Source organism: Bos grunniens, chromosome X (genome assembly GCF_055505025.1).
Source record: "Bos grunniens cultivar Pamir isolate PY7600 chromosome X, Bosgru_T2T1.0, whole genome shotgun sequence".
NCBI classification, from domain to species: Eukaryota; Metazoa; Chordata; class Mammalia; order Artiodactyla; family Bovidae; genus Bos; species Bos grunniens.
Window position 1 is genome coordinate 19,648,274 of NC_141194.1, and position 18,283 is coordinate 19,666,556.

At 39.8% G+C, this 18,283-nt stretch overlaps 1 protein-coding gene and 1 long non-coding RNA gene across 20 annotated transcripts in view; one reads left to right on the forward strand and one right to left on the reverse strand.

Moving 5' to 3' along the window:
- The window catches only part of LOC147339896 (uncharacterized), a 784,113-nt gene that overhangs the window by 473,831 nt on the left and 291,999 nt on the right, over positions 1–18,283 (reverse strand). The window contains exons 8-9 of one of the 19 annotated variants that reach the window (XR_015159686.1): positions 12,518–12,672; positions 11,672–11,801 (exon numbers count right to left, since the gene is read on the reverse strand). The exons of the other annotated variants lie outside the window; for them this stretch is intronic. This is a non-coding gene — a long non-coding RNA (uncharacterized LOC147339896). Of the gene's footprint in view, positions 1–11,671; positions 11,802–12,517; positions 12,673–18,283 lie in introns of those variants that run through there. 19 annotated transcript variants of the gene reach the window in all.
- DDX53 (DEAD-box helicase 53) lies at positions 7,201–11,914 on the forward strand. The gene has a single exon (XM_086389328.1). The coding sequence runs from the start codon at positions 8,782–8,784 to the stop codon at positions 11,449–11,451; it is 2,670 nt and encodes an 889-aa protein (XP_086245454.1). The 5' UTR covers positions 7,201–8,781; the 3' UTR covers positions 11,452–11,914.

An 18,283-nucleotide genomic window follows, 5' to 3' on the forward strand; every position in this document is an offset into this window, starting at 1 on the left:
ACTAGATAATCTCAAAGGCTCTCTGCCTGGCAACTTGCCTGAAACACAGTAGCCTCTTAGACTGCTGTACTGCCAGCTGCAAAATTACAGCTATGGTATTAGAAGACCTTTGTCTACCATGGAACTGGACGGGGTCTGATAAGCATGCTTTTTGGACACTGCATATTAGAAAGGCTGATTCTCTTTTGGAGTCATCCTCAATGACCAAGCGAGTTTCCCTCACCTCCACCCCACTTCCTCTCAGCTTCTTCCCCTTCCCACTGGTCCATCCGTGAGGATCCCAGTCTGCTGGAGCTAATACATAAAAATCTCAAAAGTTTCCAGATTTTGACTCACAGCTGCCATCCAAAAAAATCTGTGTCATTCCAAGTAGAGACTATTCAGATCAAACAGTCTAGAAAATACCACTTGATGTTCTCCCTGAATGATCTTTAAATAGCCCCACACGTCAATTAGTTTTCTGCCATACTTCACTGGGGTTGTAATCCTTTTCAGCAAATTGAGACAGAGACTCCATAATGAGAACAAAACTACATCAAACACCATTTCAGCAAAAATTGAAAAATCAAAAGTGATAATATTTCTGAAGCAATGGCTTTGTTGAAAAGAGTAAATGCCATCAAATGCATCTATTTTCCTGTCAAGTACTATAATGAGACTGACAGAAAAACAAGATGCCAAATTAATCCACCCTTGAATGCTATTGCCTTTTCTTCCATCAATTTTCTATGCCTATCATTTAGGAATATCAATAAACTCCCCAAAAGAAGTTTTAGCAGTTGTTAACATTGTCATTTGTGTTTCTCTTCCCCTACAGTGATTCGTACTAAAGACTTAAGTCACCTGCTATCTCCTTCAATGGTAATGCACACTGCAAAGAATTGAGCATAAGCCCTTGCCCCAAATCCTTAGTCTGAATGGTTTTATCAACTACAAGCAGTCCTGAAGCCCAGAAGGAAGGCAATAAAAACTACTGTCACACTGGATTGCCTTTTTTATCCCAGATTATCACAACTGAATATGTTTATTGGAAATGGTTTCCATGTCTTGCCTTCCCCAGATTTCCCCAGCCTATTGTTAATCGCCCTTGTGTGTAGTCAGGAAATGTTTGTGTTTGCTTCGTGGAGCTCAGGAGTTAGCCGGGTCAACTTGGGAAAATAACAAATGCTTTGTGCCTCGGTTTTCTCACGTGTAAAGTGTATTGCCTTCAGAGGGGAAAATTAGATGATAAAATTAAATAACATAAGAAGGGAAACAAGGTGCTTAGAAACCTCAAAGTCATGTAGTTCCACATATTATTTAATAATTTATTGAGATACAAGTCCATACCATGCTATTTGTGGTCCAGTGGTTAAGACTCTGCCTTCTAATGCTGGGGGTGTGGTCTCAATCCCTGGTCAGGGAACTAAGGTCCCACATGCCATGGGGTGTGGCAAAAAAAAAAAAAATTAATGGTTTTTAGTATATTTAGAGAGTTTCAAAACCATCACAACTGAATTTTAGAATATTTTGTCACTCAAAAAGAACCTCTGTAGCAGTCACTCCCCATTATCCCTCCCATCTCGCAAGTTCACCTCACCTTCTGCTGCCATCCTCAGCCCTAGAAAACCACTCATCGACTTTCTCTACATGTATTTACCTATTCTAGACATTTCATATAAATGGAATAATAAAGTAAGTGGCCTTTTGAGACTGGCTTCTTTTCCCATAATGCTTTCAAAGACCATCTACATTATACCATTTATCAGTATCTCACTCATTTTTTATTGCTGAATAGTATTCCATTATATGGATATAACATTTTGTTTATCCACCCACCAGCTGATGAACATTAGGGTTATTTTCACTTTCTGATTACTATGAATAATACTGTTCACATCTATGTACAAGTTTGTGTGAACACGTTTCCATTTCTTTTGGATAGATACTCAAGAGGGAAAACGCTGGGTCATATGGTAATTTATTTTTAAGGTGGTTTTAGGTTAAGCATTTTGAAAAACTGCAAAAATGTTTTCCAAAATGATTGTACTATTTTACATTCCTATTAACAATGCCTGAGAATTCAAATTTCTCCTTTTACATCCTCACCAATACTTGCTATTATGTATCTATTTTATTTTAGCCATCCTAGTTGGTGTGAAGTGCTATCTTATTGTGGATTTGATTTCTATTATCCTTATGACTAAAAATTTTGAGCATGTCTTCAGGTGTGTATATCCTGTGGTTAGCTGAAAACTTTTTCAGAACTCCATTTTAGTTTATCTGTAGTGCTTTTTAAAATTTTACTAAAAAAATAAAAAATAAAAAAAAATAAAATTTTACTAAGATTGTTTGCAGCATCATGTAAGTTTCACATGTACAACATTATATTTGGACTTCTGTATACACTTACTTGTGGTTCTTTTGAGTATATATATTTGTATGGCTGTTTAGTGGTTGTTCCAGATATTGCTTTATCTATAACTTATCATAGTATACTGGTATCACTGATGAAATTTAGAAACCTTACCTTTCTGTATGTCTCTTTACTCTCCCCTATAACTGCTTTAACTATTGGTATTTTCTCTAAACACATTTAAAATCATATTGGACGTTGTTATAATTTTGGTTCAATTGTCAAAAAAACAATTTAGAAAACTCCAGAAGAAAAGGATGCTCTTGTATTTACCTATATTTTTGCTTATTGTTTTCTTTCCTTCTTCCTAATATTCCAAAGTTCCTTCTGTTATCATTCCCTTTCCATTTAGAAAAAGTGCTTTAGCCATTATTTTAGGTTAAAACTCCTAGCAAAAACTTTTCTTAGTTTCCCTTCACTTGAGAATACCTAGATTTCATTTTCATTTCTGAAGGTATTTTTCTCTGGATATGGAATTCTGGGTTGATCATTCTTTCCTTTCAGCATTTGAAAAATATTATGCATCTTCCTTCTGGCCTCCATTTGAACTGGAATTCCCCCTAGAAAATGTGTCCTTTCTATCTGCTGTTTAAGAATTTTCTATTGTCCTTAGATTACAGAAGTTTGATCTTGATATGTCACGGCATGGATTTCCTTGGGATTATTATGTTTTGGGTTTACTTATTTTCTTGAATCTGTAGGTTTATACCTTTTGTGCAATGGGAGATTTCCAGTCCTTATTCTATTAAATAATTGCTCATACCTATATTTGTTGTCCTCTTCTGGAACTCCAATGATACGAATATTCAAATTTTTTATACTGTGCACAGGTTTCTGAAGCTCTATTAATTTTGTCTCCATCTATTTTCTCCAGCTTATTAAGACTGGGTAGTGTTTAATGTTATATCTTTATGTTCCCTGCTTTATTACTATCTCTTTTCTATTCATTTTTTAAAATTTATTTATTTTATACATGCAGGAATTTTGAGTATTGTATTTTTCAGTTCTAAAATATCTATTTGATTCCTCTTTGTATCTTCTTATTCTTGCTAGTACTTTTCTTCTCATTTGCTTCAAGTATGCTTATAACTGCTCACTAAAGCTCTTTTTCCCCCCCTAAGAATGGTTGCATTCAAATTCTTTTCAGATAATTTCAATGTCTGTTTCTTTTCAGTGTTGGCATCTATTTTTCCCCCTAATTCAAGCTGAGACTGTTTCAGTTCTCAAGAGGATGAGTGATTTTTCAACTCTTAGACATTTTGTATATCATGAGACTTCGGATATTATTTAAATCTTTGTTTTAGCAGACCGCCAATGACACTATGCTGGTGTGGCAAGTTGAGCTCTGCTTCATTACTTCCAGGCAGATGTGAAGTCCTGTCTCCCTATTTGGACATCTCATGCACTGTGGAGAAAGTGAGGTATGCCTCATTACTGATAGGTGAGGGTAGAAGTCCAGGCTCCCCATGTGTGTCATGGGTTTCCAGTGACATGATGAGGGGGGTGGGGATGCAGAAGGAATCTCATTCCCTCTGGCCAGTGTTTAAAACATAGACTAAGAGACTTGGCCTCCTTGGACCCACCCCAGTAGTGGAGGAAGTGTATCTCATTACCAATGGATGAGGATGGAAATTTAGGCTTTACTCTTGGCCTTTGTTGATGGAGCCAGAAGTACACTGTGGTTACTATCAAAACGATTTTTTCCCCAGCTGCTCCTTTCCTGGTCATTTGGCTAAAAAACAAACAAACAAAACATTCCCACTCCCAAACAAAACAAAATGAAACAAACAAAAAAGTTTTTCTTGGAACTTTTTTTTTTTTTTTTTATTGTGCTTGTTTCTGGGTTGCAGACTCTTCCAGCATAGAATCCAAGATATAAAGGAGAAAAAAACAAACTCCAAGAACTCACCATTTTGTCATTCCTCAAATCATTCCTTAGTTGGTCTGCTTTCTCTCCAGAATTCAGAGACTTATTGTTTGTCTTACATGTAAAATAAATAAAAGAGGAGGAATAGGGAGGTGTGTCTACACCACCTTGTCCAGAATCAGAAGTCTTCCCTTATTCTTTTTATAATGTGGCCACTAGAAAATATAAAATTGTATCTGTGACTCCCATCATCCTTCCAGTGGAGAGAGCCACTGTAGACTTTAGCTTTCTCACTTGTAAATGAGAGGGTTATAAGAGATGCTCTCCACAGTCAGTCCTTTCCACCTCTAAAACACCATGATTCTAAGGGTTCTTGTGGTTCTGTATATAAAGCAAATACTGTAGATAATGCTGTTGTTCTTTCCATTTACCTCCACCATAGATATCAGAATTGAAACAGTCCTGGAAAGCCCTTCAAATGCCTCAAAATAGAGCCAAGGGATTAACTGAAGGTTATTATTATTTTAAAAATGAATGCCAATATGTTAAATTTCCATAGGAAATAGTTGGTAAGCAAGAATTCCTCCAAAGACGCTTATTGCAGGTGCTAATCAGCTTACAATATTTTTTCTTTACTGTTTGTGCTGAAAGAAGAATTAATTACCTCTATAGCCTCACTTCATATACCTAAATAATGCATTCCCTCACTCTGTGGAGAATAAACTAAATTTGATACAGAAAGGCTTAATGGGCAGCTAAAAATAGCACTGTAATCTCCTTGAAAGAACTCCCAGCACTCTCTCTCTTTTAGAAAGACTTTCCTTTTCTAAAACAGCTAATGAATGGTGCTTGTTTCCTTGTGATTCTCTCCCTCATCCTATCCTCTCACACATTTTGAAAGACTATTAAAATGCATTTTCTTACAATATTCATGATAAGCCATCTTCTCGAAATCCACTGGATCATTCAGAGAACAATCCCAGTAACTTGTCCAGGAAATCCTAGTTTCCTAGACTCCTTATTTAAACATTGTGACACTGCTTTTCAGACTTTCAGTACGAGATATACAGTTCTCTCCCCAACCCTGCAAAGTTCCCCAGGCATCCAGCCATGTCTCATCCCAATTTCTTTCTGTGAAATATGTGTTTCTCCATCACTCCACAAAAAGGGACTTCTTGAAAGTCATTGCTAATTTCCTTCTCCCAAATTCAGTAGTCTATTTACCTCCTGTCCTCTATGAAGCATTTTACACTATTTCCCAGGCCTCGTCAACATGTTCTCCTGCCTTCTGTCCTATTATCATGCTTTCTTTGGATTCTCTTGAAGTTCTCTTGCTTCTTCACTGGGCTTTCTGTCCTCCTAGTCTCATTATCTAACTATATGAATTCTGATGCCTAAAGGTATTTGTAAACCTGTCTTTCATTACTCTCTATTTCTTGGAAAGAATAGCTAAGTTATTTGTCATACCTTGCATGAACTTGACTATATTCTATAGCATCTACCAGTTTCAGTGTTTCCACATGAAAGAGGAGGAAAATACCTACTATGAACTTGCTATGATGTAATACATTTTAAGCGTTTCATATACAGTGAGACTAAAAGATATTAGCTTCTTGGATCTCTTTTCCTTCTAGCTATTATTTTCTATGAATTACTACTGCCACAGTCTGTTCACATCTCAGTCCAGTGTACTTAAAGTACCACAAACACAGTCCTATCCTTTACTTCACTGCATCTTGCTTTCACCATATGGACCTAATTAATACTGACAGTGTCATATGACTCCTTCACTTTAGGTGCACTCCTTTTTAAACCATATTAAATTGAAACTCATTTGAATGTCTTTATGGCCCCGAGAGTTCCCTTCTCCTGATCCAAACTATCTTTCTCCAAATCCCCTTTTTCTTAACCTGAGTCTTCTGTCCGAGTCCTTCAGGCCACCTTCATTATTTTCCCAAGGCCACACTGGTTTCGTCCCCTGAAACTCAAAACATCTTTTGATCTTTAGTTCTACCCTCAGAGTGGCAGATCAGGCCTACATCCTTTACAGGACTTTGTCTCAATTTTCAGTCTCCCAGACCTTCTTGCTTGCCATCATGAGCAATAACTGAATTATCTATATTTGCTACTGTGCTAGATGACTGCTTCTATTAATAGTTTGCAGGGTTTCACATACCAATAACAATTGAAAACCAAATTTAACTTCTGGTACTAGTTTAATACTTTCTGCCCAAGTAAAGACCCTTAAAAATCATTTGTGACTCTCATTTCCTTTCTAAAAGGATATTTTACAAAAGAAAATCAGAGGGTACAATGCTAGAATAAAAAAGTTTAAATTGAATAAATTTAATTTATGAAAAAATGTAAGGCCCTTATTTTTATTTTATTTTTTTTTCATTTGGATATGAACCAGAGAAAACTTTCAGGGAAATTCTTGAACAGGCATTTGAGAATCTTTCTATAAATCTAAAATTATTCCCATAAAAAGTTTAATGAAAATACTGAGAAGAGGTTCCACTGGCAAATTCTTTTGATAAATTTGGGTTAAACAAGGCCCAATTGTTGTACACTTGAAACTAACACAACATTATAAATCAACTACACTTCAATAAAAATTCAAAAAAAAAAAAAAAAAACAATGCCCAACTGAGTTTCTCAACTCCTGTAATCATCAGAGCTTCTGAGATACCTAATACATACTGTGACTCTAAGAAGATACAAAGTGCTATATTTCCCAAACATATTTGGCCAGTAACCTTTCTTTTTTCTTTAAAAAGCATCTTTGCAGGAGAAATACTGAAACAGAGAAGCCTTTTCCCAATGTATCACAGACTTGTACCTGATATGCAACCATGTTCAAATCTTAATCAGCAACTTTGGCTTGAAGAGAGATCATACCATGAACATTTAATTGGCAGAACATGAAACTACAGGGTAATATGACAGATGAGAGAATTACCATTAAAACTGCATTTACTATTCTGTTTCAATTGCCCAAAGTTAACAGGACAAATATTAAAGGATAAATATTTAGTGTATTTTAGTCAAACAAGGGGGAAAAAAAATCAACCATGTAAGTACGGGATGAGGAAGAAGAGACTTAAGTGTCCATAATGTGCCTATGAGCAGTTATGTGTCTTGAGTTTGTAGGTCATGGTCAGTGAAGAGGATCTAACGGGAAAGGTTAGGTCATTTCTTTGTTTAGTTTATGGCTACATCTTAAAAGGTCCACAATGAATCCTTTCCAAAGGAGAAGGAACAAGATGGGAGGCATTTTGGAAACTACATCATATCTAGAAATGTTGAAAACACTAGAAATTTTACCCTGTTGAATAGGAAAATTAAGGGGATTTGAGAGTGGCCATTAATTATAAAAGGATACAATGAAAATTCGGGTGACTTTTACACTGCACCTAATAAACTGCTTTTACATAGCCTTAATGGCACCCCACTCCAGTACTCTTGCCTGGAAAATCCATGGATGGAGGAGCCTGGTAGGCTGCAGTCCATGGGGTCGCTAGGAGTCAGACACAACTGAGCGACTTCACCTTCACTTTTCTCTTTCATGCACTGGAGAAGGAAATGGCAACCCACTCCAGTATTCTTGCCTGGAGAACCCCAGGGACAGCGGAGCCTGGTGGGCTGCCGTCTATGGGGTTGCACAGAGTTGGATACGACTGCAGCGACTTAGCAGCAGCAGCAGCTAGTGCTAATATCCCCGAATCTATGAGACTACACAGAAAGGGGAAAATTAAGAGGCAATGACAAGAGTGGGAAAGTATTTAAAACACCTTCGAATTTAACGGAGACCCTAACAGAGATTTCTCTTCTAAGCAGCATCCCTGATATAATAATCAGAAACTGCCTGAACAAATGTTGGAGTTTAGCTGAAGAATCAGAGGCAAAAATGCCATCCCTCACAATGAACCTAAGAGATTTCTGAAGGTATAAATTAAGAAAACAGGGAATTGATGAATTTATTTAGATCCAGTACTGTTGTTGCTCAAAAAGAAATTTACTGAAATAAACACACAAATCTATAAACAAGTAAGTTGATTTTCAAAATTCACTTTTTTCCTCCTAGGTAAATAACTGGATCACAAGAAAAGACTTGGGTAAGTTCAAGGCGTGCTTCAAGTCTGCTCCCACACTAAGCCAAAACCAGCATGAGCCCAGAGACTGAGGCACCTGTGACACTGAAGCTGGGCAAACACTCTCAGGGCCCTTTAAGCATAGGTAGGGTCAGCCCCTGAGAGTGACTGTTGCTTTAAATTTTACCTCACAGGCACCTGCTTACCTCACAGTAGGCCCAGCCCTGTGATTGGTCAGCCTATCCAAAGCCCCGCCCCAACTGACACTATATCAAAGACAAACTTCCTAGGCAACAGCAGTATAGCTGCAGACCAGCTGGCTGTCAGTTGGTCTCCAGCCGGAGGAGATGAGAAAGGAGCCAGATGATACCTCTTTTTCCAGCCCAAGTTAGACGAGAGGCCAGCACTTACTTTACCATTGCCCACAAATGGCGTGGGCGCCAGAGCAGAAGACAATAGAACCTACTTTGAGAGATCTGCGAGATCGCCAGGTCAGTCGGGATGGCCGGGGTGGCAGAGGCTGTGGCTGGAGCCACACCTCTGGCCGCGCAGAGTCTAGGGCGTCCAATTACCGAGAACCACCACTCTGCTTTCTTATCAAGAGCAGCATGATTGGTGCGGTGATTGGTCGTGGGGGATCAAAAATAAAAGATATCCAGGATTCTACCAGTACAAAAATACAGATCGTAAAAGGTGGTCCTGAAGCTGAGGTAAAAATTTTTGGCAGGAAAGACATGAAGGCCAAGGCCAAAGCGGCTATAGAAACTCTTGTTAAGAAACAAGAAAGAACCTACAGTTCAGAATGCAGTGTTGATAGTGATGCCTCTCAAGCTTTGGCCGAGAGAGGCTGGAGCAGAAATAACACCACCAGAGCCACTCAGCCCAAAGATGACACCACCAAAGCAACCCAGCCCAGAGACTATGCGGCCATCGTGGCCCAGCCCAGAGGCTATGCGGCCATCGTGGCCCAGCCCGGAGATGACAATGCTGTCAGAAGGGCCCAGCCAGGAGACGACATGGCCAGAGAGGCCCAGGCTGAAGACGACAACACCACCAGAGGGGACCAGCCCAGAGAGACTGCCTCCAGAGCTTCCCAGCCCAGAGACGAGGATGCGGACAGAGACCATGCAGCCAGAGAGGCCCAGGCCAAAGACAACGACATCACCAAAGAGGCCCAGCCCAGAGACTATGCGGCCATAGTGGCTCAGCCCAGAAACTATGCGGCCGTAGTGGCCCAGCCCAGAGACTATGCGGCCATACTGGCCCAGCCCAAAGACAACGCTACCAGAAGGGCCCACCATGGAGACCATGAGGCCAGAGACCCCCAAGTCAAAGACGATGATGCTGCCAGAGCAGCGCAGTCCAGAGATGATAATGCCACCAAAGGGGTCCAGCCCAGAGACTCCATAGCCAGAGAAACTCAGTCCAAAGATGACACCACCACAGTGGCTCAGCCCAGAGATGATGATGCCATCAGAGGGGCCCAGCCCAGAGACCCCACAGCCAGAGAAACTCAGGCCAAAGATGACACCACCACAGTGGCCCAGCCCAGAGATGATGATGCCACCAGAGGGACGGAGCCCAGAGACCATGGGGCCAGAGAGGCTCAGGCCAAAGACACCAGAATGGCCCAGCCTAGAGACTATGCGGCCATAGTGGCCCAGCCCAGAGCCGCCCAGCCAAAAGATGTCACTGCTAGAGCAGCTCAGCCACGGATAGACTGGGATCAAGTAAAAGCTGGAGTGGTAGAGTGGAAGAAAAGAAAATGGGCAGATTTACCACCAATTAAGAAAAACTTATACATAGAATCCAAAGCAACACACTCATTGTCTGAAGCCCAAGTGGAAATTTGGAGAAAGGAAAATTTCAACATAAGGTGTGATGACTTGACAGAGGGTGAGAAACGTCCCATACCCAAGCCCACCTGTACATTCGAAGATGCTTTCCAACAATATCCTGAGATTATGCAAAGCATTAGGAGAGCTGGTTTTCAAAAGCCAACGCCAATTCAGTCTCAGTCATGGCCAATAATTCTACAAGGAATAGATCTTATAGGGATTGCGCAAACTGGAACAGGCAAAACACTATCCTATTTAATGCCTGGGTTTATACATATTCATTCTCAACCAGTATCCAGAAAGCAAAGGAATGGACCTGGCATGCTAGTCCTTACACCCACTAGAGAATTAGCTCTGCAAGTAGAAGCTGAATGTTCTAAGTACTTATATAAAGGTCTTAAAAGTGTTTGTATATATGGTGGTGGAAACAGAAAAGGACAAATACAAGATGTTACCAAAGGTGTAGACATCATTATTGCAACTCCCGGAAGACTGAATGATCTACAAATGAATAATTTTGTCAACCTAAGAAGCATAACCTACTTGGTCTTGGATGAGGCAGATAAAATGCTGGATCTGGGGTTTGAACACCAAATAATGAAGATCTTATTAGATGTGCGCCCAGATAGACAGACTGTTATGACAACCGCATCTTGGCCAGACTCTACCCGTAGATTGGCCCAGTCTTATTTGAAACAGCCTATGATTGTTTATGTTGGTACTCTGGATCTAGTTACTGTAAATACTGTGAAGCAAAACATAATTGTTACCACTGAAGAGGAAAAACGATCTCTGGTCAAAGAATTCCTACAGAGTCTGTCACCCAAAGACAAAGTCATCGTGTTTGTCAGCAGAAAACTTGTGGCTGATGACTTGTCAAGTGATTTAAGTATTCAAGGCATACCTGTCCAGTCCCTGCATGGTGACAGGGAACAGAGTGATCGAGACCAAGCATTAGAAGACTTCAGAACTGGGAGAGTGAAAATACTGATTGCTACCGATTTAGCAGCCAGAGGTCTTGATGTCAGTGATGTCACACACGTATATAATTACAATTTTCCACGCAATATTGAAGAATATGTACACCGAGTTGGTCGTACTGGAAGAGCAGGGAAAACAGGTGAATCAATCACCCTTGTGACCCAAGATGATTGGAAAATTGCCGATGAGTTGATTAAAATTCTCCAAAGAGCCAACCAGATTGTGCCACCCAACCTCCGATCAATGGCTGATCGGTTTAAGAAGCGTAAGCAAAATTAGGAGATAGGAAAAAGATCAAAGAAATCTCAGGAAAAATGCACTGAGTTTTATTAACATCCACACCTTGAAAAATTTCACCTACTAGAATATCTAAGAATTGGATTTATTAACATCTGCACCTTGAAAAATTGTACCTACAAGAATATCCAAGACTGAGTTTAATTGATGTTTCCACCTTGACAAGTTGAACCTAAGAGAAGATCCAAGATTGAATTTTACTGATGTCTTCCACCTTGAAAAGTTGCATCTACAAGAAGATCTAAGATCAAGTTTTATCATGTCTACAACTTGAAAACTTGTAGCTACCAGAAGATCCAAGATATGTTCAAGTTACGCAGTACTCAAGTTACCTAAGAAAGTAATGGGAACATACTGTCAGTTATAGGACATTTAGCTAATTCTTAAACCATACCACTAAGCTTTCAACGTATGTTCCTTAATAAAATCAAAAGTGCTTTGAAAATGAGAGTGTTATGTGTTTGTTAAAGTCTGCTTTCTTTTATAGCCTGCCATGTCCAGCTGTGTCTTCTCAAAAAGACTTGGTAGACAATAACAATGGTGCTTTTCTTGCTTTAAAATAGTTGTACTGAATTGGAAACTAGTTTTCATCAAGCTTAACCCAGTCAAAATATTTTATTTACCCCCAGTGGTTGGTGACAGAATTCCTAAAACTATCTCCACTATCATTCCCTACTTTTAAAAAATTCATTAGGTACCAGAAACCAATAAGACAATTTTTCCATGGATGGGCAAAGTGGGGGTGGGGATGGTTTGGGGATGATTCAAGCACATTACATTTATTGTGCTCTTTATCTCTATTATTGCGTCAGCCCCATCTCATATCATAAGGCATTAGATCCTGGAGGTTGAGGGCCCCTGATTTACAGGACAGCGCCAACAAAACAGAGGATTACTTGGTCCAAAACATCCATAGCACTGAGATGGACAATCCCTGAGACAGCATAAGCAAAAAAACCAACCTCATAGTAACCAAGAAAGAACTTCAGGGGAAGAAATAGAGGATTTTAAAATTATATCATGCAGGTTGTACAGAATATGACCTTACAACTTTCCTATCCTTGGTATAGTCTGTATCAGTGGTTCTCCACCAAGGCCAACTTTGCCGGATGTGGCGGTCACAATTCAAGGGGAGGGCTGCTGTCATCTCTTGGGTAGATGCCATTCATGCTGCTAAACATTTCAGTGTGCAGTATAATCCCTCTAAAGAGAGAATTATGTGGTTAAAATGTCAGTAATGTCATAGTTAAAACTTGCAATAGCCTAAGCAAAGCATCTTCTGTGCTAAAGTCAATTGCAGAAAAACCAAGAAGGGACTTCAGCCAGGGAAACAAAAAAAGGATATATACTTTGTGTAAACTGTTCAATGGCTTCTCAGGTGACACAGCTTGGTAAAGAATCCACCTGCCAATGCAGGAGACACAGGAAGACATGATCCGTGGGTAGGGAATATTCCCTGGAAGAGGAAATGGCAACCCACTCCAGGATGCTTGCCTGGGAAATTCTATGGACAGAGGAGCCTGGCATGCTATATAGTCCATAGAGTTTCAAGAAGTCTGACATGACTGAGCAACTGAGCACACAAGCAAATACACTGTTCAATAAAAGACTCTCCATCAGCTTTCATTATCTTTCAGTTCAGTTCAGTTCAGTTCAGTCACTCAGTCGTGTCCGACTCGTTGCAACCCCATGAACTGCAGCACGCCAGGCCTCCCTGTCCATCACCAACTTCCAGAGTTCACTCAAACTGATGTCCATTGAGTTGGTGATGCCATCAAGCCATCTCATCCTCTGTTGTCCCCTTTTCCTGCCCTAAATCCCTCGCAGCATCAGAGTCTTTTCCAATGAGTCAACTCTTCGCATGAGGTGGCCAAAGTATTGGAGTTTCAGCTCCAGCATCAGTCCTTCCAATGAACACCCAGGACTGATCTCCTTTAGGATGGACTGGTTGGACCTCCTTGCAGTCCAAAGGACTCTCAAGAGTCTTCTCCAACACCACAGTTCAAAAGCATCAATTCTTTGGCACTCAGCTTTCTTCACAGTCCAACTCTCACATCCATACATGACCACTGGAAAAACCATAGGCTTGACTAGATGGACCTTTGTTGGCAAAGTAACGTCTCTGCTTTTGAATATGCCATCTAGATTGGTCATAACTTTCCTTCCAAGGAGTAAATGTCTTTTAATTTCATGGCTGCAATCACCATTGGCAGTGATTTTGGAGTCCCCCAAAATAAAGTCTGACACTGTTTCCACTGTTTCCCCATCTATTTCCCATGAAGTAATGGGACCAGATGCCATGATCTTTGTTTTCTGAATGTTAAGCTTTAAGCCAACTTTTTCACTCTCCTCTTTCACTTCATCAAGAGGCTTTTTAGTTCCTTTTCACTTTCTGCCATAAGGGTGATGTCATCTGCATATCTGAGGTTATTGATATTTCTCCTGGCAATCTTGACTCCAGCTTGTGCTTCTTCCAGCCCAGCGTTTCTCATGATGTACTCTGCATATAAGTTAAATAAACAGGGTGACAATATACAGCCTTGATGTATTCCTTTTCCTATTTGGAACCAGTCTGTTGTTCCATGTCCAGTTCTAACTATTGCTTCCTGACCTGCATACACATTTCTCAAGAGGCAGGTCAGGTGGTCTGGTATGCCCATCTCTTTCAGAATTTTCCACAGTTTATTGTGATCCACACAGTCAAAGGCTTTGGCATAGTCAATAAAGCAGAAATAGATGTTTTTATGGAACTCTCTTGCTTTTTTGATGATCCAGTGAATGTTGGCAATTTGATCTCTGGTTCCTCTGCCTTCTCTAAAACCAGCTTGAACATCTGGAAGTTCACGGTTCATGTATTTCTGAAGCCTGGCTTGGAGAATTTTGAGCATTACTTTACTAGAGTGTGAGATGAATGCAATTGTGCAGTAGTTTGAGCATTCTTTGGCATTGCCTTTCTTTGGGATTGGAATGAAAACTGACCTTTTCCAGTCCTGTGGCCACTGCTGAGTTTTCCAAATTTGCTGGCATATTGAGTACAGCACTTTCACAGCATCATCTTTCAGGATTTGAAATAGCTTGATGGGAATTCCATCACCTCCACTAGCTTTGTTTGTAGTGATGCTTTCTAAGGCCCACTTGACTTCACATTCCAGGATGTCTGGCTCTAGGTGAGTGATCACACCATCATGATTATATTGGTCGTGAAGATCTTTTTGGTATAGTTCTTCTGTGCATTCTTGCCACCTCTTCTTAATATCTTCTGCTTCTGTTAGGTCCATACCATTTCTGTCCTTTATTGAGCCCATCTTTGCATGAAATGTTCCCGTGGTATCTCTAATTTTCTTGAGGAGATCTCTAGACTTTCCCATTCTGTTGTTTTCCTCTATTTCTTTACACTGATCACCAAGGAAGGCTTTCTTATCTCTCCTTGCTATTCTTTGGAACTCTACATCAGATGCTTATCTTTCCTTTTCTCCTTTGCTTTTTGCTTCTCTTCTTTTCACAGCTATTTGTAAGGCCTCCCCAGACAGCCATTTTGCTTTTAATAGAATCTGTATCAATGACTATCAATCGGAGTTGATTTTGCCTCCTGGAGGATACTTTGCAATGTCTGGGAACATTTTTGGTTGTCCCACCTATGCAGCAAGATTGCTACTGTCATCTAGAAATCAGGACAAACATCCTTCAATGAACAGGACAACACCTTACAACACTGGATTTCTTTTTTTTTTTAGACCCAAAGTCTATAGCATTAAAGTCAAGAAAATGTGGTTTACATTGACCAACAAAATTTTGTGAGTGAGTGACTCAAATCAATATTGAGTTTTGTGTCCATTAGAATAGAGTGAAACAAATTAGAATATGCGCTGACACCGGAGACAAACTGTCTGAGGATTCAACTGATCTCAGAGTCATGCCTGCAAAATTCTTAGCATGATGATTTACATTCAGTAGGTACTTAACAAATGTTAGATCCCTTCTACCCTGTCTCTCCTATCACCCATTATGTAATGCTTGTTTACAATTCTGGATGCCATTACTCACACTGTTTCCCCCATCTGGAATGCCCTTTCTCTGTCCTCTCTGCCAGGTCAAATCAGAGTCATCATGCTGGGTCCAGCCCAAGTGCTATATCTCTCCCAAGATCCTATCTGCTCTCTTTCACCTCAAAACTTCTGTAGCTTTTGCTATCTACCAACCATGCTGACATCAGTACCACAATAGTTTGCATACCTACAGAGACAATTTTGAAAAATTCCAATTAATTAAGATGAATGTCACTATCAAATATTTAAGTGAAAGTGAAAGTCGCTCAGTCTTGTCTGACTCTTTGCGACCCCATGGACTATAAAGTCCATGGAATTCTCCAGGCCAGAATACTGGAGTGGGCAGCCTTTCCCTTCTCCAAGGGATCTTCCCAACCCAGGGATTGAACCCAGGTCTCCTGCTTTGCAGGCAGATTCTTTACCAGGTGAGCCACAAGGGAAGCCCTATCAAATATTTAAATAAACTACAAAAATCTAACAGTTTAAACAGTTTTATCCTAAGTATTGATAAATCATGAGAGAAACATCCAGAGCTAAATCTGCATAAAAAGCAATTATAAAGATGGAATTTTTTAATCGGTGAAGAACAATCTACCCCCCACCAAAATTGTGGGGGTGGGGGGAGGGTCATGCCTCACAGCTTTTAAGATCTTAGTTCGCTGACCAGGGATCGAACCCATGCCCCTTGCATTGGAAGTGTGGAGTATTAACCACTAAAGTGCCAGGGAAGTTCTCCAAAAAAATTTTTTTAATTAAAAAATATATCATACATACAAACATACCAAGACAACTGATCAACCATAACTCTCCTACTATATTAAAATATTTTGCTTTTTATAAGAAATACAATAACTTCAAACTTGTAAAGAATATAATTTCTGGTATCAAGATGGAAAAAATTTAAACATAGAAGAAAGCACAGAAAATTCTAGGTAAATATCAATAGGTTTAGCAATGTAAACATGAAATGCTAAAAATACTAAAATAGGCAAAGGAAACATGAGAAAAATGATTTAAAATATCACATATATTTTATTCACAGTTACATATATATATATATTCATAGTTACTTATTTTTAATATACAGAGGTTTTTTACAAATGAAAAATAAAGAATGAATTCCCAAATAGAAATAAGGACAGAAATGTAAAATACAATTTACCAAACAGATAAGTGAAAAATACACATGTAAAAAAGTTCTTAACTTCTCTATAATCAAATGAATGAAAATTAAACCAGTGAGAGAACATTTTTCTCTAGAAAAATTAGCTGCAATAAGGAAAAAACTGGGATCTTAGTTCGCCAACCAGGAATTCAACCTGGGCCCTCCTCAGTGAAAGTGATGAGGCCTAACAACTGGACTGCCAGGGAATTTCCAGGGAATACCTAATAATAGTAGTGATGCAGGAAAATAAACATTCAGTTCAGTTCAGTTGCTCAGTCGTGTCCTTGAAGTAAGAATGCCTGAGTGACTTGGAAGTTCTAGGATCTGGTTTATTCTTCACACCTTTTCTTCTTTACGACACCATGAACTGCGGCATGCCAGGCCTCCCTGTCCATCACCAACTCCCGGAGTTGACTCAAACTCATGTCCATCAAGTCAGTGATGCCATCCAGCCATCTCATCCTCTGTCATCCCCTTTTCCTCCTGCCCCCAATCCCTCCCAGCATCAGGGCCTTTTCCAATGAGTCAACTCTTTGCATGAGGTGGCCAAAGTATTGGAGTTTCAGCTTCAGCATCAGTCCTTCCAATGAACACCCAGGACTGATCTCCTTTAGAATGGAATGGTTAGATCTCCTTGCAGTCCAAGGGACTCTCAAGAGTCTTCTCCAACACATTTCAAAAGTATCAATTCTTCAGTGCTCAGCTTTATTTATAGTCCAACTCTCACATCCATACATGACCACTGGAAAAACCATAGGCTTGACTAGATGGACCTTTGTTGGCAAAGTAACGTCTCTGCTTTTGAATATGCCATCTAGATTGGTCATAACTTTCCTTCCAAGGAGTGTCTTTTAATTTCATGGCTGCAATCACCATCTGTAGTGATTTTGGAGCCCCCAAAAATAAAGTCTGACATTGTTTCCACTGTTTCCCCATCTATTTCCCATGAAGTGATGGGACCAGGTGCCATGCTCTTAGTTTTCTGAATGTTGAGCCTTAAGCCAACATTTTCACTCTCCTCTTTCACTTTCACCAACAGGCTTTTTAGTTCCTCTTCACTTTCTGCCATAAGGGTGGTGTCATTTGCATATCTGAGGTTATTGATATTTCTCCTGGCAATCTTGATTCCAGCTTGTGCTTCTTCCAGTCCAGCGTTTCTCATGATGTACACTGCATATAAGTTAAATAAACAGGGTGACAATATACAGCCTTGATGTATTCCTTTTCCTATTTGGAATCAGTCTGTTGTTCCACGTCCAGTTCTAACTGTTGCTTCCTGACCTGCATACACATTTCTCAAGAGGCAGGTCAGGTGGTCTGGTATGCCCATCTCTTGAAGAATTTTCCACAGTTTATTATGATCCACACAGTCAAAGGCTTTGGCATAGTCAATAAAGCAGAAATAGATGTTTTTATGGAACTCTCTTGCTTTTTTGATGATCCAGTGGATGTTGGCAATTTGATCTCTGGTTCCTCTGCCTTTTCTAAAACCAGCTTGAACATCAGGAAGTTCACAGTTCACGTACTCTTGAAGTCTGGCTTGGAGAATTTTGAGCATTAATTTACTAGTGTGTGAGATGAGTGCAATTGTGTGGTAGTTTGA